The 22,997-nt window shown below is 41.5% G+C and overlaps 1 protein-coding gene across 1 annotated transcript in view; it reads right to left on the minus strand.

The window, feature by feature from the left end:
• The window catches only part of SLC22A15 (solute carrier family 22 member 15), a 1,628,958-nt gene that overhangs the window by 701,383 nt on the left and 904,578 nt on the right, over positions 1–22,997 (minus strand). Inside the window, exon 6 of the mRNA XM_044072941.1 lies at positions 13,725–13,940. Coding sequence (XP_043928876.1) covers positions 13,725–13,940 — 216 coding nt within the window. The remainder of the gene's footprint in view (positions 1–13,724; positions 13,941–22,997) is intronic.

Consider the following 22,997-nt stretch of genomic DNA (forward strand, 5'->3'; position numbering starts at 1 on the left):
TACTCCTGTAATGTAGCTAATGCATGTTACCTTTTTGTATATGTATTCTAATGGAACACCAGAGCCAGATCATGGTCAAATAGGGTCCTAGGAAGGGTAATAGACCACCACCCACCCCAGCCTCCTCCTCAATCCCCAGCAGCAGCCTCTCCCTCCCTTCCAATGTTCCATTATTTGGTATTCTCACCAGTTACCATGCATACTGTTCTATTATTTGGTTCTACCAATCTACACAGATTTTGAAATAAAAAAGCAAAAGTGACAACAGCCATTTGCTATTTGCTAAACAAACAGTCCAACAATGAAAACAGACTTAACTTGAGCAGTAAACTCCTCTGCCCTTTGAAACCCACATTCATTGAAAAATTCACAAAACCGGAAACGCAAGAAAATGCACATTCAAACGGCACATGAAAACCTACATGAATTGAAATTCATTGAAAACCTATTCATTGAAGCGCATGAAAACCATTTCATTGAAGGGCATGAAACCCACAGCATCATTGAAGGCAACCAACCTACATTCATTGAAGCTGCATGAAACCATTCATTGATGAAGCTGCAAATTCATTCACATTCATTGAAGCGCATGAAAAACATTGAATCCATGAAGCATGAAAAAAACCCACATTCATTGAAACGACATAAAACCATTGAAACATTAATTTAACATGAAACCCACATTCATTGAAACGGGCATGATTCACGCATATCATATGAAAACAAAAAAACGCATTACTACCATCTATGGACTTACCTTAAGATCCCAATTAAAGATCTGAATCATCTCGAATCTATGATATGTAAAAAATGAACTAATGATAGTACATAAAACAACTTTACATATCAATGTTTTTATCTACAAATCACAAATTGCTACCCTTGAAAAATTGCTTGCCTATATTACACATTAAAAAATTCAGTGTTGGTGATATTGCAATAGGAACACACTTGACCATTCATGGTCACTTGCTTCTGTCCAACTCCATACCCCATCTGCTCACCACCCATCAGTAATGCTCTCTCTCCACTTACTTTGGGAATAATAATTAAGTTTAAGGACTGGCTGCATTACTACTTTTGCCAAACCAAAACTTAGCATTTAATCTATTGAACTAGACACATTTGACAGAACTAGAAGAACCAGACTTCTGTACACGGGCATTCAGCTTCCACCTATGGAACCTATGGAAAGAATGTACTGTAATATCATCTGACAATCATATAACTAAAGATTCCTACAATTACACAAAATATTAGACTGACACTTAACAATAAAGAGTAGATAAGCTTTAAATTAATTAACAATTGCATGACTAGTTCTCCATTCAATGAAATTATTAAATGACCTAAAATGTAGACTGTAAATAACTGTAAGTTTTTTCTTTAAATTTGAAAAGGGTTGTAACAAATAATTTTACTAACCTTACCACTTGCTGAAAAAGACCAGGGCTTTTACAAACAAAACTAATACACTCTTTTGGTGAAGACTCACTTAAACTTTCAACCTACACTAAACTTTCAACTCAACTATAAGCAAAAGTTGCACCATGTACAAATTCAATATATCAGTACACATAGGCCTTATATCATACTGCCACAGCCAAAGCTATATAAACACAGAAGTAAGAAACAGTGCTAAAAAGACACCATAGATTAACTAAAAAGACACTTTTACATTGTACCATAAACAAGTGTTTGTACCATAAATTTTGTTGACTTTGTTGATCTACAAAAACACAAATATAAAACTGCTTAAGATCAATCCTACATTAAAAATTCAGTATTCGAAAAATGTAAACTTGTATAAAAACACACTTAAAATAAATGCAACCACGCTGCTCATTTAAACTATATATATATATATATATATATATATATATATATATATATATATATGTGTATGTATAAACACTATAAACACTAGATATATATATTTATAATTATCTTCACTATATATATTATATATATTTATAATTATCTTAAGTGGCAAATCACAGAACTACAAATTTTATCTGGACAGCTGCTTTCTGCCACATAGCAATAAACACACACACACAAACACACCTACTGTCTCACGAAACAACACACATGCATTCTCTTTCACACAAAACCTAAACTGGTTTAAATTCCACACACTCGTACTCTCTCATACAACACACAGACACACACCTTCCATTCCTACACACATCTACTCTCACAGTAACACATGCACTTTTCTCTCATTCAAACAGAGCGACTAATTTAAATTCCATACATACATACACACATACTTTTTCTCGCATACAGTAACCCGGTTTAAACTAAACAGACCCACACACAAATACACTTACTTACCTCCTTTTTAAACGAAATGGCCACATGTATACACACGGAATTGATCCCTATCTTGAAGTGCTAGTTTAATTCAATTCCGCCACCACAGAACTCTTTACATCAGTGGTGTTGGAGTACATGCGTATGATGCACATATATTTATCCTGAAAGGTGGAGTGAAGCGTTTTTTTTTTTTTTTTTTTAAAGTAGTTGTTGATTGGCCACACTACAGGTTTAAAAGTGGGAGGGCACTCACCACTCGCCTTATGATTCCGGGCGCCTGTGGTTTTATTCACTTTAAATTATAATACTTTTCTTATTATGCAACCAAGTTTACAGGCTGGCCTTTGGTTCTTGCCTACCTCCCTAGGGCGCCTGCCTAGTTCGCCCCTGCCTAAGGGCTGGCTGTCTGTGTATGTCCAAAGAATGCAGAAGTCTCTCACCCTTATTCTGTGGGTTTGGATAAAAGGTAGGCACATGAATAGTTTGGTTAAGGGCTACACTGGATGCTACCTTAGGTATAAATGTCGGGTTTGTCCTCAGAGAAACCCTGTCTGGATGGAAGATAATAAAAGGTTCCACAGCCATGAGTGCCTGTAACTCTGAGACTCGTCTTGCAGAGGTTATTGCTAGGAGCAGAGCTGTTTTCCAGGATAAGAATTTTATATCAGCTGTAGAGGCTGGCTCAAAAGGAGGCAGTGTAAGGTTTTTCCAAGATATAATTGAGGTCCCATGCAGGTATTGGTGCTCTCCTTGGGGTTCTTATGTTTTTGGACCCTCTCAGGTACTGCCTTATTAATGGATGAGAAAAAAATAGGTGGTTCTGTGGTGCTGGAGGATAGAGCATCCACTTCCCATGCTTGCTTGTGATAAGTCCTTGTGCAGAATCGCTGTAGTTGGCCGTTGTGAGGGGAGGCAAATAGATCTATGTCTGGGCATCCCCATTTCCTTGTTATCATGCTGAAGACTTGTGGATCCAGTTTCCACTCGTGGGGGATCCATGAGGTTTCTGCTTAGTTTGTCTGCCAGTGTATTTATCTTTCCTGGCAGGAATTGTGCTTGCAGGTGAACTTGATAAGCCAATGTTGTGTCCCACAAAGTCATGGCTAGTCTGCAGAGGGGGTAGGAATGTGTGCCTCCCTGCTTGTTTATGTACCACATTACTGTAGTATTGTCTATCTTTATCAGCAGTTGTCCTGGATGAAGTAGATCCTTGAAAGCTGCCAGGGCATTCTGAACAGCTAGCATCTCTTTTTGATTGATATGAAGATGCATTTGGCTTGTGGACCATGTGCCCTGAATACATTTTCCTGCCATATGGGCCCCCCAGACATAATCTGATGCATCTGTTGTTAATGTCTGCCTGGCTGTGGGTAAAGTGAATGGCTGTCCCTTGTTGTGGTGACAGGCCTGTGCCCACCATCGAAACTCCTGTTGCAGGCAGGGAATGAGGGTAATTAATGTTTCCAGGCTGTTGCAATGTTGAGTCCAAACACTTTTTAGATACCATTGTAGTTTCCTCATATGCAGTCTTGCATATGGAATTAGCAGAATGCAGGATGCCATGAAGCCCAAAGTCTGCAGAATTTTCCTTGCAGACAACTGGGTCTTTGTTGCCAACATTTTGAAGTAAGATGTCAGTTGCCTTTGTTTGTCTGGCGTGAGATAAGCCATCTGGGCAGTTGTATTTAAGCTTGCACCCAGGAATATTATCTCTTGAGAGGGTACTAGTTTTGATTTCTTTTCGTTTACTGTGTACCCTAGGCAAATTAGTAATCTTTTCACAAATGCCAGATGCTTTAGTAGAATGTCCTTGTTCTCTGCTTGAATAAGGCAGTCATCCAAGTAAGGATATATTTGAATTCCTTTTTGTCTGCAAAATGCAATTACTGGTGCCTGGCATTTTGGGAAGACCCTGGGCGCAGTAGATAAGCCAAAGGGCAATGCAGAGAATTGGTAGTGCATGGAGCCAGCTATGAATCTGAGGTATCTTCTGCAAGATTGTCTGATTGGGACATGCAGGTATGCCTCTTTTAGGTCCAAAGTTACCAGCCAAGCCTTCTTTCCCAGCATGGGCAGAAGCTGCTTCAGAGTCAACATTTTGAATTTTGGAATGTCCAGAAATGTGTTTAGAATAGACAGGTCCAGTATTGGTCTCCAGGCTTTGTCCTTTCTGGGTACCAAGAAAAGTCTTGAGTAAAATCCTTGTCCCTGCTCTTGCTGTGGTACTCGCTGAATGGCCCTCATGTCCATGAGGGATGAAACTTGCTTTTGTGCCTCTGCCCATTGATTGTGTAGCAGGTCTGGCATACCTTTTGCCTTTGGCAAGGTGTGAAAGTGGAATCTGTAGCCCTGTCACACTATATTCAAGACCCATTTGTCCTGGGTAATCATGTGCCAATTTTGTGAAGACAGTGCTAGTTTTCCCCCTAAGGGGGCTGCCAAAAGATAAGTGCTTGGTGCTAGCAGAGAGAAGTAATTGGGACTGTTTCCTGTATGGCTGTGATTTGTCTTCTCTGCTTTTGGGGGTAGAAGCACCCCATTGTTTAGGCCTGTATAAGCCTTGGGGCTGGGATCTGCCTCTGGGGTGTCTGTATCTGCCTCTTTGTGGCCTGTCTGACACTGGAAAGGACCAATTCTTGTAGGCCAGTTAATGCTAAATCTGGGTGGCTGTACCTGTAAGAAATCCTTGACTGTTTGCATAGATTTTGCTTTGCCCTCCATTTTCTTCAACACATCTTCTGCTTTAACACCAAACAAAGTATCATTCTGTAATGGAGCATCTAATAATTTTGCTTTAACATGATCAGGCAGATTCTGTTCCTTTAACCAAGCATGCCTCCAAATAACAGAACCCGTAACAGTGGCCCTGGTAGGAGGCCTCCACAGAATCAAAACCACATTGCAAAGTATGCTTTCCCACTTGTTCAGCTGCATTTAATAAATCCTGCATTTCTTTGTTTTCTGCACATTCTGAACTTGCCAACATTTTCTGTTTAAGCAGTGACATTAAATATTGCTGATATTTCAGCATATGAAACTGACAACTTAAAGCCCTTACAGCCAAGGTAGCAGAAGTGTAAATCTTTTTCCCCATCTGTCTAGTGACCTTGAACCTTGAATCCCTATCAGAGGGGATGGGGTTTTTTGCAGAGGAAGCCTTAACCCCATTGGGACCCTGAGAGATAGTTTCTGGGTCAGCAGCAGGGTTTTTATATAGAAATTTATATGTATCTGGAACCCTGTAGTATCTGTCTGGCTTAACAGGTGCTGGAGGTAAACAGTCAGGAGACAGGCCGGACTCTGAAAATACATCTACAATGTCTAAAACAGGCGGAATAGCAAGGGGCCTGTGCTGAGGTAGTAAAATAAAATCTCTGAACCTTTTCTTAGATTATGAGTAATCTTGGCTCTCCCAGTGGAAGTGCTCCCTCATGATATGCAGGGTTTCCCCAAAAGAATAATCCTCAGGAGGACAGGCTGAAGGGATAGATTCTTCAGCATCAGAATCCTCATAGGGAGGAAGAGAGTATTCCTGTTCAGAAGAGGAGTCAGAGGAAATGGAAACCTGATCTGAAGATTCATATTCTGTCTCTTGCCTAGGCCTCTTATCAGGAGGGGGATGGGAACCCCTGATCAAAGTAATTAGGTCTTTGGCCATTTTAAGCATCAGTTTTTTAGGCATGGAGGCCTGTCCATTGGATTGCTATACTTGTTTCTTTGTCTTTAGAGGTGCTTTAGTCTTTGCCTTTGAAGCTGAAGTGGTTTTTACATATAACTGTGTAGGCTTGAAAACACCCTCAGAAGCCGATGCCTGCTCAGCGGCTCTAGACCCATCTGAGGGAATAGTTTCCGAGGGTCCAATACCTTGAGTTTCCAATGGCCTAGTCAGCTCCACGTGGGAGTCAGAAGCGGCCTGTGGCTCTGAGGTAGCGGGCGTCAGGGGCTGCGAAAGCACCTCACTGAAAACTGACGAACCAGCGACTGGCTTAGAAGAAGCCTCGTCGTCAGTTTTGGACCTCGGATGCCTGTCCTTTTCTTTTTCCTTGCATTTCTTGTGAGTTGCGGTAGTCGGATGGCTATCCGACAACATTGTGTAATTAAATCTTCGGCCAAAGTAGTGAAATGCAAAATCGTACCAACGCTTAACAGTGTGTTGGTTAAATCTAGCACAAAACCTGCAATTAGCAATGTCGTGATCAGGGCCTAGGCAAGGAATGCAATAAGAATGGAAGTCCTTATGAGGTATTTGCTTCCCACAAGAAATACAGTTATTAACTTTTTCTGACATCGGTCTGGAGCAAGATAAAAGTTTCCCCAACGGGGTACTTAGCTTTAAATGAAGACTTCGGATCTGAAATTCGAACACAAAAATCTCATAAGTCGACCGACCGGCAATTGCGAACTGCTTTTGCTTCGGGCACCGCGCGGCAAGAAAGACTGGAGAAAATGGCGTCGACTGCATCTTTTATACCCCTGGCGCACTGACGTCAGGGAGGAGGCAACAGCAACCGACACCGGATGAAGACTTTGGAATTCAGGCCGACTGTGGGTAGCCTGCCAGCAAGATAACCCAAGTGTAATGACTGCAACAGTGAAACACGATGAACATCTGGTATACTTTTGTTTCTGCGTCAAACAGGGCTTTCAAGGACAGGATTCTTGAACATATGAGAGACATTAGAAATGTGAAAGTATCCAGTGCTTTAGTTATGCATGTTAATGAGACAGGCCCCAGTCATAAGTTCAAGTTCTTTGCTTTAGAGTTAGTGCATGCTAATATTCGAGGTGGTGATCTATCAAACAAGACTGAATCCATAGAACAGAAATGGATTATTCGGCTACAAGCAGGCAAACCCCCGGGTTTGAACAGCAAGGTATCAATAAAACCTTTCCTTAAAGCAAGAGCTCTGAAACATCATTAGCCCTTGCTGTTAATATTATAAAATCAATCTTTTATCATGATGTTCTATGACTATATTTAAATCTCTCAATTATGCATTTGGCAGTACATGCATGTCACACAGTTTACACACCATCCTATCCTCATTTTTGTTAACCATACACTTAGTATCACACAGTTTTTATTAGTACCATATAATAACCATACTGGTTCAACTACTTCTGTCTTTAGACTTTCAAACAGATTGACTGCCTTGTTTTTTCATTATTGTCCATGCTGATATGGCAAGGAATCAGCAGGATTTTTTAGACATTTTATTATTAGTTGCTGCTTTAATAAAATGCTGCTATTTATTTGTATAATAATCTGTTTTTATGCATGTACATGTGTTGTGTTTTAAGGCTGCAATAGTTTGATAGCATTTAACATTGTGGATGTGTGCTGCTTTCAACTGCCAGCACAAAGCAAGTCTACTTTGCACTACAGTATGTAATTTACATGTACTGACCTTTCCCTTCCTTCTAGACTTGTACTTGATTGGCTGCTGTAACATTTAAATAGTCATCTGTTACACTGTGTTTAACATGGTCTGATGAAGCGGAGTTTGTTATCCGTGAAAGTGTTTACCTGTTTGCACCTTTTAGAATAAAAGAATCAAGAAAACAAAGCAAAGATCACATTTGCCGTGTTTGGAATCTCTGTGGTTGTTTTTGCTGCTACTATTCTTTTCCTTTGTGGTTCCTTTATCAGAAACGAGGTCTCTGTTGTATCCCACATAGAAGGACTTCCTGATTACTGTGGCGATGTGACTATCAAAGGAGAGACTACTGTCCACCTGGGTCCCAAGGTCTCTTATCACACACATTCGGTATTAAGTAGATTGCTACCTATGTGGTAGTTCATGGGTACAGAGCTTTTACCAAAGAGGATGACACTGCACTTTTTGGCACTGAGTTTGAGGCCATGGCTCTGACACCAGGCATCTGTCTGAGCGAGGCCCTTCTGTAGGATGTCCACATCATTTGGAGACTTGACTATGGCTCCTAGTTTGCAGTCATCTGCAAACTTCGTTAGCCAGAGGCCTTCTGTGTTAGCCTGTACTTCAGAGAAGTAGATACCAAACAGGAGAGGTCCCAGGACGGAACTCTGTGGTACTCCACTTGTCATGCTTTGAGGTCAGATTTTGAGTCTGCAACTTTTGCAGTGTGGGTTCTGTCAGTGAGCCAGTTGGCAACCCATCTTGTGACGTAAGGAGTTATACCTAGTTTAATGAGTTCAGCTATAATTCCAGAATGGGGGATGGTGTTGAAAGCATTGGCGAGGTCAAAATAGACTGTGTGAACCACCTTACCCTCATCTACGGCTTTGGTGACTGCCTCAAAGAAGTCAATCAGGTTCAGGAGGCATGATCTGCCTTTCACAAACCCGAACTGGGTGGGATCCAGAGTTTGGAGGTTACCAATGTCTTTGTTTACGAGTTCCATGATGATACGTTCCATGGCCTTGCAGATCAGGCTCGTCAAGCTAATAGGGCGATAGTTCCCTGGATCAGCGGTGGCTCCCCCTTTGTGGAGTGGGATAACTGTTGCTGTGCGCCATTCAGTGGGCACAAAGCCTGATGCGAGGCTATTATTGAACATGGTGCTTAAGTGGGGAGCCAGTTCATTCTGAAGTTCATGTAAAACGCAGCCTGGGATGTTGTCCGGTCCCATGAATGCTGTGTTTTTGGCTTTAGAGAGTGCAGCTTTTACCTGCATAGTTGTGATTACAGGGACTCTACATTCTTCCTGTATAGACATGGGACCTTTAGGGGGTGAGGGGGGGTAAAGTTAGCATTGAACCTATCTGCCAGGATGTTGGCAATATCAGTTGGTTCTGTAATTTTTGTGCCATTGTGCTGTAACTCAGAGCAGATCTGGGTGTTGCCATCGAGATTCTTGACATAGCTATAGAATGCTTTGTGGTTGTCCTTAGAATTAGTGGCGATTTTGTTTTCGTAGCTAGCTTTGGAGGATCTTAATATAAGGGATCTCAGCTTCTTACTGAGGCTGACCAGGGAAGCTCCTCCTCTCATGGGATTTTATTCTCTTTTGCAACAGTTTCTTCCTTCTGTTGTACAGTTTGTTTATGGCAGGGGACCACCAGATTGGCTTCCTTTTTTTGGAGGATAGCGTCTTGGTTCTGTTTGGGATAGCACAATCTATGCACTCGTGTAAGTGCTTATAGAGTGCATTTGTGTAGGATTCAGCAGTTGTAACTGTATTGTCCATCTGCACGGGTGTCATGAAGTATGAAGTTGGCTTTGGAGAAATTTCTTACCGTGGTTTCCTTAATGGGGTGGGGGCGGGATGTGGATATCAAGGGTGATTAGCTTATGGTCAGATCGGACCAACGAGGAGTTGGCTTCAGGTGTGGAACACCGGTCACTCATGTTGGTAATGACTAGGTCTACGATATTGTTGCCCTGGGTGGGGGTGTGGATAAGTTGATCCAGGGCACTGGAGTTTATAAATTCCAGAAAGCGTTGAGCTAAGGAGTTGGTACACGAGTAGTTTTCCCAGTTAATGGTGGGGTAGTTGAAGTCGCCCATTATTAGGGTGTTTGGTTGAACCCTAATATTTTCCAGTACATCAAGAAAAGAGAAGTGGGAATCCTGGGGCATGGTGGGGGATCTCTAGCAAGCTACAATTTGGATTGCAGTTTTGCCCAGAGATAGTTGCACTTAGATAACCTTGGATGCATTATGCTGAGCAACTAGCCTGGAGGTGTGGATATCCTTAATGAATATGGACACACCTCGGCCTTTGGTATTTCGGTCCAGGTTGCATGGCCAAAAAGTGTGGTATGTGTTATAGCCTGGTAGCGCAGGGGTGCTCTCTGGAACCTTGAACCAGGTCTCGGTCACTGCACAGATATCGATGTTCTCCACTTTAAGGAGTGCCTTGAGTGAGTGCATTTTAAAATTTAGACTTCTAGTATTGAGTAGCATTACCCTCAGTTTTTGCTTGCCTGTTCCTGTTACGGTGGTGAATTTATCTATCAGCAACTACTTATCATTCATAAGTCTCTTCACTACCCTGAAGCTACCCCAAGCCTTACAAAACTTATTTCACCTTATAAGAACCTAGCTACTCTACGCTCTGCTAATAAACTCCTAGTAGCCTCGACTAAATCTTACAATAAAGCTGGTGACTCATTATTTTCGAATTCTGTTGGGAAAATCTGGAATCAACTCCCTCAAGAAATAACTCACCTAGACTCCACACCCCTATTCAAAAAACACATCAAAGAATATCTTAAAACTCAGTGGCTATGTCCTTGTACTAAACCCGACTGAAATTACTTCTCCCTTACTCCTACCTTCCCCCACTATCCCCTAACTGTGCCTCTAAATAATATATTTAACTGATGCCAGCTACCTCTCTTATATTGACTTTTCAAAAGATTTGTTTTATTTTCCTTCTCCATGTTATGCCGTCTTGTGATTTTCTTATCAGTTTTTATTATTCTAACTTTAGTATGCTGCATTCCTGAAATTTGTATTGTTAACCACCTGTTTTTGGTTAACTTGCCTTGTGTTTGCTAGTTGTTTTTTTGTTAAATTCTTACACAAGCCTACCATTGTACTTTTTGTAGTTTGCTTATGTTTTTTGCTGTTAATGTTTTCTTACTTCATGTAATTGGAGCCTTTCTCCCCGGGCCTCTACTGAAAACGGATATATGTCCAGCTAGACTAGCCCGGTCAACAAATGCAAAATAAATAAATAAATAAATAAATAATTTGTTATTTGAACCTTGCTTAAAAAAGGCACTTATAGGGGCAGCAAGAGCCTTAGCCAGTATCCGGAATCCCAGGGGCGACAGGTGCAGGCGATCTGTGGCAAAGCATTGTGGTCTGTCGACCATGTCATCCCAAGCAGACAGATACTGGATCCCTTTAGAATGACACCAGAAGCTTAGGCAATTGTTGAATTCAATCATTTTGTCCTTGTACTGCGGTATAATTCTGGGCGATGGCAGAATGCTACTCAGGGCTAGGGACATACCTGCCTGGGCTACAAGATCGGAGAGCTCTTCCATGTCTCTCTTCATGTAGTCCAGGGAGGTACGTCTCAGGTCATTCACATCAACATGGACAAAGACAGAGTCATATTTGTACATGCTGTGGAGTGACCTGAGTGTGTGGGTTATGTGGCGGATCCTGGCACCCGACAGGCAGCTGACAGTAACCTTCTCCTTGTTTAGCTTGGTGAGTGGGACACCAGTGTCCCTGACTATAGAGTCACCTATGACTAGTGTGTTGGGTACGTTGTTTTGCCTTATTGGCTGTGGTTGAGTGGCACACTGAGTCTGTGGGCTATGTGTCATTTGGGTTGTGTTGCGGGATGGAGGTTGCTTGCATTTCTGCTTTGGAGGTCTCTGTTGCTTAGACAGATTATTATTGAGTGTCTCTGCGAATGTTTTTGTGTTACTATGTGTGGATTTTGGTGGTGTAGATTTAGTGAGACTATGTGATGATTGTGGTGTGGTGCAAATGTTTATCTTCTCCTCATGACTGTCAAGTTCAGTCTTGGTTGGAGAGAGCTTTACCTCCAGTTTGGCTAGATAAGTGCATCTCTTACAGGTTGTAGTGTCGGGTGGTAGGATGCTTGTATCCAGCATGCTACGTCGCACGTACCCCTAAATGAAGACTTGGGTATACTGGCCGGATGTACGGCGCTGCAGGCAGCCATACCCCTACTATAATGAATACTGCAACATGAGAATAGAAGGACATTATTCACTACATTTGCTTGACGTGCACAGACAATTGTGTTTTTATCTTGACAGATCTAAATCATTACGAAAATCTGACCAATTATTTGTATCATTCTCAGGACCAAAATTGGGAAGATACATTTCCAATGTTACTTTATCTAAATGGTTGAGAGATTGCATCTGCTTTATTTATCAATGGAACAAAACTTCTCTACCATCTAAGCTCAAGGCACAGTCAACCAGATCAGTTGCAACGTCTGTTGCCTTCCATGCAAGGGCTTCCACGGATGACATTTGTGCAGCAGCAACATGGGCCACTCCTCATACCTTTATCACTCATTACAAACTGGATATGGTCTCCAGGGGGAGAGCTTCCTTTGGTTCAGTGGTACTCTGGAATATTCTTCCATAGGGCCTCCCAGAAAACAAAGTAGTTAAGGACTCTGTCCCATCAGTAAGGAATAAATAAAGATTAACAACATCAGATAAAGAAGTTATGTTCTTACCATAAACTTCCATCTGTGTTGCTGATCTTCATTCATTCATTACAACCCACTCGCCATCCCCCTCCGAAAGGCTCCTGGAGGTTTGGATATGGTCCTAGTCTATGATAGGGAAGTTGCACAGGCAAAGCCTCCACTTTCTTTCTTTCTTCCTTAAAGGCAAACTTGATCTGAGGTAATGTAGAGAGGGGCACTATGTGTAAATATTAGATCGAGAGTTTTTTGGCTGGCATGAGCTTCTTATAATGGCCGACTAGGTTCAGAGGACGGAACTGACACCCATCAGTAATGAATGAATGAAAATCAACAAGACAGATGGAATGTTATGGTAAGGACATAACTTCTTTATTTTTTCCCCCACAATGAACAAGAAGGCAGGCATCCATCTTGTGAAGGCTCACTAGTACTCCCTCAAAAGGTGACTATTTCCTTCAAAAAAAGTCTTTATCAAACTGATAAATGACCAACAACACACACACAAAGAAAATGCAACTAACTAATAGCTTAACAGGTGAGAAGAACAATCATTCTTATATGGGATCCTTACATCACTTTAAGTATTTAGAATAATGTGAAACCATGCACAGGTAAGGAAGACAACAGTTATGGAAAAAACAAAGTTCAACACAGCTTTACTTGGGAGGAACCCTACATCTTATGGTTTATAGCTGCAGTGCAGAATGACACTATATAAGCATGCATTCCCCAACATATTTTTCCCTTTTCCATATGACATGCCTATGGATAGTCAGATACACTTCTGATAAGGGGCAGGAAACATCTCTCTCTCCAGTTTGGGTGAGAATGTTAGGGCCCACTCATTCCCTGATTGCAGAGACTCACAAGTATGAGTCAGGTAATAGGGAGCAGGTCAGTCTAGCTAATTCTGCAGGTTTCTCTAACTCCTCTTCCCCAGGCAGTTCACAAACTCTGTGGAATTCTGCTTAACATGCCTCACATGTAGACCACTACACATAAAGCCTGGCTGTGGGTGATTACTTATCTTTTGGTAAGCATCAATAATGCAGCAAATCAAACCTCATCACCTCCTCCCAGGATGGGGAAATGGGCATCAGCCACTCACTCCTATCCTCCTTACTCAGGCTCTCCAATGTCCATGCCATTAAATAAAAAAAAAAAAAAAAAAAAAAAAAAAGTCATCTGATCATAGTCAAGGCCTTATCCCACTACATCACTGGGCGATGCTACCAGCACATGTAGATTTATAAATTTGTTAACCATACCAGATATACATCATGATCAAGGTTCTTCCCAACAGGATACGATTACAAAACAGGTCCAAAAAGCTGCCAGTTTCTCCGCAAGACCGATCTGCTGCTGATTTGAGTGAAAATGTGTACTTTTGTTGGCGATTTTTCTTGGCAATAAGATATAGGACATCTTCTGCCTCACTGATTCGACCCTGGGCATACAACCAGCGAGGTGATTCTGGAATAAATCTGAAACAGACACATCTCATCACAATGCTGCTAGACTGCAAAGTATCAAAGAAGTATATCTAGAAATAATCTTTGAAAGAAAATCTTCCATTTTTTTGTAAAACCTTTTTTCTCTTATCTATCTTTCCAAGACAGAAGGTATATGTTCAAATGATACAGGAATTTCCTTGATACCCATCCTTTTATTAGATAACAAATTGCATCTATATGACAATATAGTTTCATTTTTTAGCAAAGGTGAAATTTATATTATTTTTCCTCCTACCTAAAACTGAACATAGTACTGATTTTAACAATGCTTAACTGAACTTGAAATAGACAGGTACATTTCAGTACCATCTACACATTTTCATAGATAGTTCGAAGGCATGCAGTCTAGGAGACCATTGATCAACAATAGTCCAACATAGTCCAATCTACCAAATGTCCCAGAACACTGTCTTGTTAAGTGACTTGATCAGTCATACAGTAGGCATGACTGATACCCAATAGTAGTAGGAGCAACGGGTCTTATAAAAAAGAATCTATAACCGTTATTTAGACATGTTACTAATATATGTAACCCCATATGAATTGTAGGAAGCGTCATTACTGGGCACATTGCGGGTGCTGCGAAGAGCACTTCTGTCTGACATCAAACACTGAAACAATACTAATTTCATGAACTTTAATTAGAAGTTATGTACCTACCATAACGTTTCATGTTAGTTGTCTTCTCTCGCCTTCTTTCTTGCTGAATGGGTTCGGAGCCGATCCTCGGCTCCGACTCGGCACTTGCTAAGCTCGAGAGCTAATTTTACCAGCTCGAGGCAACCCTATATCCCATGATGCAAGGGGGAGATTACTCAGATCTCGTTTGGTAGCTAAAGAAATAGCAGTATTTTCTTCCAACTTAGGAGGAAGAAATAAAAAATACTAAATAACATCATAACCCTCTAGAAAGGATCCACATAATCTAGTGACACTAGGAGTTGAACAGCTAGAAAAAGGTAATAACCTCTTAATAGAAGATGTATAATCTTCTCGGTCTGACCAGGCTAGGGGAAGGAGGCGGGGCAAGAAAGAAGGCGAGAAGACAACTAACATGGAACGTTATGGTAGGTACATAACTTCTAAATGTTAAGTTGTCAATCTCGCCTTCATTCTTGCTGGATGGGACCGTCCTAGCACCTCTATCCTGGGTGGCTCAATGGAACAGACTCTTGAGAACGGTGGAACCAAAATTTGCTCTGTCTCTGGAGACCAAATCTAATTTGTAATGTGAGACAAAGGTATGAGGAGAGGCCCATGTGGCTGCTGCACAAATAGTGTCTATTGGAAGTCTAGCTTGAAAAGCTGTAGATGTAGCTAGAGCTCTGGTAGAATGGGCTTTTGGGTTAGAAACCAACTCTTTGCCTCTGAGCTGAAGTGATCACGGAAGACAGCCACCTAGATAAAGTTACCTTAGAAACTGGAAGGCCTTTCCTGTTCTCTGCATAGGATAGAAAAAGTTGATCAGATTTCCTAAAAATTTTTGTCTTATCCAGATAATATCTCAGCTGACGGTGAACATCGAGATAATGTAACTTTTGTTCAGCTCTATCAGAATAATTCGGAAAAAATACTGGAAGATCAATGGACTGATTTAGGTTAGTCTGAGATGCCACCTTTGGTAAGAAAGACGGAGTAGTTCTTAGGGATACCCTATCTTTGTGGAATATTAGATAGGGAGGGCGAACACAGAGAGCATGAAGCTCAGATACTCTCCTGGCAGATGTAATGGCAACTAGAAAAAGTGTCTTCCAAGAAAGCAATTTCAAGGAACAGGCAGCTGCAGGTTCGAACGGGGGAAGAATCAAGGATGATAAAACTAAATTTAGATCCCACTGTGGTAGGGTCTCTAATAGGAGGTTTCAATAAAAAGATACCTCGAAGGAATGCCTTGCAAAGTTTATGTGACATAATGTTGTGGTCCAAAAAGCCTATATGAAAATTTGAAATGGCTGCCAGTTGAACTTTCACTGTGGAAGAAGAGGATCCTGAATTAAAAATGTCAGCTAGGAAGTCCAACACCGAATGAATTGGAGCAGTATAGGGGTCTATGTTCCTAGCTTTTGCCCAGAAAGAGAAGCGTCGCCATTTACTAGTGTAGATCTTTCTGGTAGAAGATTTTAGGGAAGCTACTATGATATCCCGTACAGGATTAGAAATCATAGGAAGCCTGGCTAAGGATGGAAGTGGAGCAACCAAGCAGTGAGGTTGAGAGAAGGTATGGATTGGTGCAGTTGACCCGACTGGTGGGTCAGAAGATCGGGAACCGGGTCCAGATGCCATGGCTGTACCAAGAGGTAATGATGTAGGAACGGAAACCAAATCTGTCGAGGCCAATAAGGGGCAATGAGAATCAACTTGGCTCTCAAGGCGGTTGCTTTCTGAATTAGCTGAGGTATCAGCGGAAAAGGAGGAAAAGCATAAAGAAGTCCCTGGGGCCAATCTTGGGTTAGAGCGTCTCTGGGGGGATGGCTTGGAAGGGGGAAGAGAGAAGAAGAAGTTTGGGCATGTGCTGTTTTGAGGTGTAGAGAAAAGGTTGCAGCAAGGAAGGCCCCACTTCTGAAAAATCTCTTCCGTCACTGACTGTTTGAGAGACCACTCATGACGCATGAGAATAGCTCTGCTCAATCTGTCCGCTATGATGTTGGATTTCCCGGGGATGTGCGTTGCTATCAGAAACCGGTGAGAGGAGATTGCCCATTGCCAAAGTCTGAGAGCCTCTCGACACAGTGGATAGGACTTGGTTCCGCCCTGTTTGTTTATGTACCACACTACGGACATACTGTCCGTTTGGACTGCAATAGTTCCCACGGGAAGAGAGTCGTTGAGGGCTTGCAACGTTAAAAGCACTGCTCTCATCTCCAGAACATTTATGTGCAGATAGTACTCGAAAGGTTGCCAAGTGCCATGGACCATTCTGCCCTGATAATGCCCCCCCACCCGATCAGGGAGGCGTCCGATGTAACCGTGGCAACCGGGGCAAGAGGAACAAATGGTCTGCCTTGATGGATTTGAGGGGACGATATCCACCAAGTCAGATGTCTTTTGCAAGTTGGAGTTACTATGATCTCGTGACGCATGGGAAGTTGTTGAAAGGACCATTGGGTGAATAGCATCCATTGTAGCAGCCGCATGTAAAAGCGGGAGGGAAGAAGTGTTATGGCGGCCGCCATAAGACCCAGTACTTTCAGAGCAAATCTGGCCTGAATTTTGTTGCTGAATAGAATCACTTGGACGTGTCTTTGAATGTCCAGGATCCTTTGGTCTGTCAACCTTGCAGAAAGTTGTACGGTGTCCAAATTTGCGCCTATAAAAGTAATATATTGACAAGGCGACAAGGCAGATTTTTCAAAATTTATAGAAATTCCTAGCCCTCTGCAAGTGTGAATGGTGTAATTTCTGGCTTGGAGAAGCTGATGCCTGGTGGTGGCAGTGAGGAGCCAGTCGTCTAGATATGGAAACACCTGGAATCCTTGACGTCTCAGGTGAGCCATAACCACTGCCATGCATTTGGTGAACACTCTGGGGGCTGTAGTGAGTCCAAAGGGCACGGCTCTGAATTGGAAGTGACTGGTCCCCAGCCGAAAGCGGAGAAATCTTCTGGAGCGTCTGTGAATTTTTATGTGATAGTACGCATCCTGAAGATCTATCGAACACATCCAATTGTCCTTGCCCAGAAAGGGCAGAATGGACTGAAGCGTGACCATCTGGAATCTTGATTTTATTTTATTTATTTATTTTTATTTTACATTTGTTGACCGGGCTAGTCTGGCTGGATACATGTCCATTTTCAGCAGAGGCCCGAGGAGAAAAGCTCCACTAAATACTAAGTACATTACAAAATATTACAAATGTTTATAAGTAACAAATTAGAAAATCATAACATCACACAGAATGCAAGATAGATTCAGGAGAAGCACATTTCGATGAGCAGTTAATACCATATTAGCAATTTTACATAGAATGTACCTAGGTCGATTAGTACTGTAAAAGGAGAGGAAATAAGACAGATACTAATAGGAAGAGTGAAGGAGAGATGTAGTATGAGAAAGAAAAAGGTTAGCCTGGTGTACTGCAGGAACAAAGCCAATGATTTAGGTAGTGCAGTTTAATTTTCTGTTTGAATTGAGGCAGGGATGTAGTCAAAGTTATGTCACAAGGTAAGTGATTCCAGCATTTACCTATAGTGTTAGTGAAAAGAGAACAACCTGCTGTGTTGTTTGCCTTTATTGATTTAGTCATAAGTTTACTAGAGGAGCGAGTTCAGATTATTATACGGGATTAGGAGTTGAGAGAGTATAGGGGTGTTGTCAGGTAGGTGTAATATGTTGTGAGCTATAGTGAGTTGAGGAATTTTTAGGTAGTTTTGAAATTCGAGCCAGCCAAGTTGCTTTAGATTTATACAGTGGTGAGTCCTAAAGGGGTTACTAGTGGCGAAACGTGCTATGTTATTATAGCAAGTTTCAAGTTTATTAAGATGGTTTTTCTTGAGGTTGGTATAAATGGGAGAAGCATATAGGAGAGTAGATAGGAGATGGGTTTGAGCACATTTGGTTCTTGTTGCTGGGGTTAGAAAAGGTTTAATACGATATAGGGATCCAATTTTTTTGTTAACAACCTTGATGGTGTTGTTTATGTGCTGATCGAAGGAAAGATGATTGTCAATGGTTATTCCAAGAAGTTTAGTAGTTGGATCAGGCGAGATGATAGTGCCATTATTAGAAGAAATGGTAAAGTTTAAAGGGGGACCGAGAGGTGGGGAGAAGAGGAGGAGTTTAGTTTTTTTTGCATTTAGTAGGAGAAACCGTTTAGAAAACCAAGTTTCTACTTTGTTAAAGGTATTTTGTGTTAAGGAGGTCAGTTCAGTAGAAGAAGGTGCGGAGCAGATAAGGGTAGAATCATCTGCATATTGTATGCAGGTAGCTTGTGTATAGCAGTCTGAAGATCGTTTATAAAGAGGGTGAACAGAAGTGGACCTAGAATGGAGCCCTGGGGAACTCCGATGGAAATGGACAAGAGAGAAGAGATGTGATTTTCCCAAATTACTGCTTGTTGTCTGTTGTTAAGGTAAGATTTAAACCAATTTGTGGCTAGTTTATCACAAGGAAGAGATTCGAGAATATTGATTAAGAGAGAGTGGTTAACCATGTCGAAAGCTTTTGAGAGATCAATGAAAAGAGCGGAGGAGAGAGAATGGTTGTTTCGATTTTTGTTGATAGTATCTATAAAGGAGAGAAGGGCAGTGGTGGTACTATGATGGGGTCTAAAACCATGCTGGCAGTTTGCTATTATGTTGTGGAGGGAGAGGTGGTGTACCAGTTGCTGGTGAATACATTTTTCCATTATTTTGCAAGGGGTGAAAGAAGGGCAATTGGTCTAAAGTTGGAAAGGTCAAGGGAGTTTCCACCTTTATGAAGTGGTATAATATAGGAGACTTTCCATATATCAGGGATGGTTCCTTCTTGGATAGTTCTGTTGATGAGTAAGGAAATAGGATAAGCAATTTCTTTAGCAGCTTTCTGAAGGAAAAGAGAAGGGAGCTTGTCAGCAGAAGGGGTGCAGGGTTTAAGTTTGTGAATGAGTTTGAAGATGAAAGAGGTAGATATAGGTTTTAGAGCCAAATTGAGGGAAGAGGTAGTTCTGTTAGGTGGTATATGAGAGTTGTTAGTGTTCATTTGTTTGCCTAGGGTTTGAATAGTTTCAGAGATAAAAGAGTAGAGAGCAATGGCAGTGTGGAGAGGGGTTTCTGGGTCAGCATTTAGAGAGGAAGGAGTTTTCGCAGTTCCTGGGGAAAGAAGTCTATTTACTGATGACCAGAACTGTTTAGGGTTGTTAATATGTGTTTCCTGGAGGTTACAGTAGAAGTTTTTCTTGTCAGAGATTATTGATTTTTGCTAAATTACGGCTGGCGGAATTTAACTAAGTCAGGGTTTAGTTTATTACATCTCCAAGATTTCCATGCTTTGTTTCTAGCAAGCATGAGTTTTTTGTGTTGGTGGTCAGCCATGGGGCCGATTTGGTCTTTACTCTAATAGAGCGTTCTGGTGCATGAGAATCAAGTATAGATAGGAATGTGGAATTAAAGAATAATACTGCTTCTTCTAGGGGAGTGATTTTAAGCAATTCCAATTACATGCACTCAGTTCGCTTTAAAAGGTCTATGTTAAAGTGTTTGACTGATCGAATTAGCCTTGTATTTGGGAGGTTAACAAATTCTGATTTTGTCTAGAAATGTAGGTTAGGCAGTGGTCGCTGATGTCATCAGGCATAATACCTACCTTATAATGTGTCTTAACTTTATTAGTTAGTATCCAGTCTAATATACTCTTTCTTACTGGGTTTATTGACTCTTGTAGTTGAGGTAATACTTTGTGAAAACCCATGTAGGTTAATATGGGAGGTGGGATTGACTGTATTTATAGTGTTCCAGTCTATGTTAACGTCACCAAGAATTATGGTTTCTTGGGGTAGTTGGTAGAAACCCAGCTTAAAAAGTCTTCTAGTATTGGAATGTTATTACCTGGGGAAGATACAAACAAATAATGTAAATAGATTTTTGGGGTTAAGTTGGAGTTTAATAATGATGGTTTCTGTTTTGCTATTTAGGTTTGGGCATTCTGGTTGAATAGATATGTTAAGTTGATTTTTGAAGAGTATTGCTACTCCTCCACCCTTACGCTTTAAGCGGTCGGTCTTATTATGTTATAACCCTGGGGTACAATCTCTGAGTCTTTTGTGCCTGGGGTAAGCCAGGTTTCAGAGAGGCAAAGGATGTCAAATGAGTGTATATCTAAGAGGGCATGGATGAAAGGTATTTTGTTATTTATGCTTTGGATGTTAAGGTGTCCTATAAGGAAGTTATTGTTGGGGTTAGGCAAGCAGTTTTGGGGAGGTGGTGAGGTAGGGCCAGGGTTGGGGTGGATGTCTCCATCTAGTAGAGTAGGATTAATAAGTTTTGTTAAGTAGTTCTTATTTAGAATTGTTAGAGATTTTGTTTTTGCAAGATAGTAGGGGTATGTAAGGTGATGTTGCCTATGGAATTTAGATAGGTGATAACTAGGGTGGAATTAACATTAGGGTAGGTTGTGAATGTGAGTGTAGTAGAGGTGTGTTTATGTGTGGAGATAAGAGAGTTATCTAGTGAAATTTCAAGAAAGGTGAGAAGGTATGTAGAAAGAAGGGTGGTTGTGATTGATAGAGAGTACAGGCATAGTTAGGTATGTAGGGAGGCATCATTTAGTAATTAGAGAGGTGAGGAAGTAGAGGGAAAGTGTAAAGGGAGAAAATAGAATGTGGTAAGCAATATAGGGAAAGTCTGTAGTTTAAAGCAGTAGGTAGATAAGAAAGGATATTAATTGGAAAAGAGAAAGAAAGGCTGGAGTGGAAGGAAAGTGTAAGGAGACAAGTCAACGTAACAGTGAAACCTACTAGTAGATGTATGGTCTTGTGGCAGAGATAGAGTACCATGCGATGTACTAAGGCTGGGGAACAATTTTGGGAAGGAGAGTAATAGGATAGGAGGGCTAGGGGTGTGGCTATAGAGCTATAAATGTAGGACCCGGGGTGGGTGGGAATTGGGGGTAGGGAGGGAGCGGAGTGAGACTAAAGAGGCTTAACGGAGCGGTAGAAACAACTGAGGTATAGCCAGGAGACAATCAGAAAAGCAGGTGAGACTATAGGAGCAGCGAGTGTCAATAGGGAAGGGGTAAGATAGGAACCAGATACCAGAGGGGATAGGAGAAAGGTAAGGAGGAGTATGACAGAAAAGAGTACTGAGGATTTAGGAGGAGATGAGTGAGGTGTAATGGAAGAGAGTAGGGCAGGTTACTGGAGAGATATCAGCACAGGTGGTAAGGAGAATAGGCAGTCGGTAAGGAAGAAAATGGAGGTAGAGGGATGGAAAACCAAATTAGCAGAGTAGACTGAGGAGGGCTAATCAGGGAAATAGGAGGAAGCAAAGAAGAAAGAGAGAGAGTAGAGCCACCTAGTGGCTGGTATAGGTAAATGAGAGGAGAATGGGGAAAATACAAACAGGACAAGGGAATGAAAAAGAAAGAAAAATGAGGGCAGGAAAAGGTGAGAGTGAGGGGGTTTTGGGGATAAGAGAGGAGAGCTACTGCCTGCTAGGCACACAAACGCAGGCAGACTAACGCACCCTGAAGGTGCACTTATCCAGAGCCTAAAGAGGCAGAAAGAAGCCCAAGACCTACTTTCAGTTCCTTGACTGTAGATCAATATGGGAGGTAGGCAGATTTTCAGTCACTGTAGTCAGGGCCAGGATGATCCAACAGCAGTAGGGCTTAAAGCTGGACAAGATTCAGTAGGGATGGTGCTATTAACTTCTAGGGGAGAGAAGAATAACAGTCTTAGCATAGATGTTAAATTGAACAGGTACAAAACACAGCCAAATTGGTAAGGATTAACAAAGGTACAACAGCAATATTATCAGCAGTCTAACAGTAAAATTATCTAGCAATCTAACCCTGTTGAAACAGCTTGTCTAAAACTAACCCTGATAACATTAAGAGCGGGAAAATACATAAAACTATCAATAGTGAGCTAGAAATAAATCAAGCAAAAATGTATACCTGGATCTACTTGACAGACTCTAAACAATAGATATTATGAGTAGCAACAGTCATGTGACCAGCTGGTAACTCACCAGAGTAATATATTATATGCAAGTCATTATGGGCTATAGGGAGGTTAAACTATTTGTAAAGCTAAATTAAAAGTATGTAGTTGGACTTACTAACAGTAGAGTAAGTGATACAGCTATTAGGGTACTATGTAAGAGGTACCAGAGCAGAGAATCCAAGGTACTGATTCAAGCGTTGCAGAGGTTCTATCAGAGATGAACCAAGAGTACATCCCTTATCTACTGCAGCTCACTGCAAGGAGTGTAGGCGTTTAGGTACAGCTAGGCTTAAGCGAGCCTAGTATGCAAAATGGGTAAATGGTTGGTAACAAGCTCCAAATAAGGCTAGCAGCAGAGGCATCTATGGAAAATAAGCCATCAGTGCCGGG

Source organism: Protopterus annectens, chromosome 5.part1, assembly GCF_019279795.1.
Source record: "Protopterus annectens isolate FY-2018-M chromosome 5.part1, PAN1.0, whole genome shotgun sequence".
NCBI classification, from domain to species: domain Eukaryota; kingdom Metazoa; phylum Chordata; order Ceratodontiformes; family Protopteridae; genus Protopterus; species Protopterus annectens.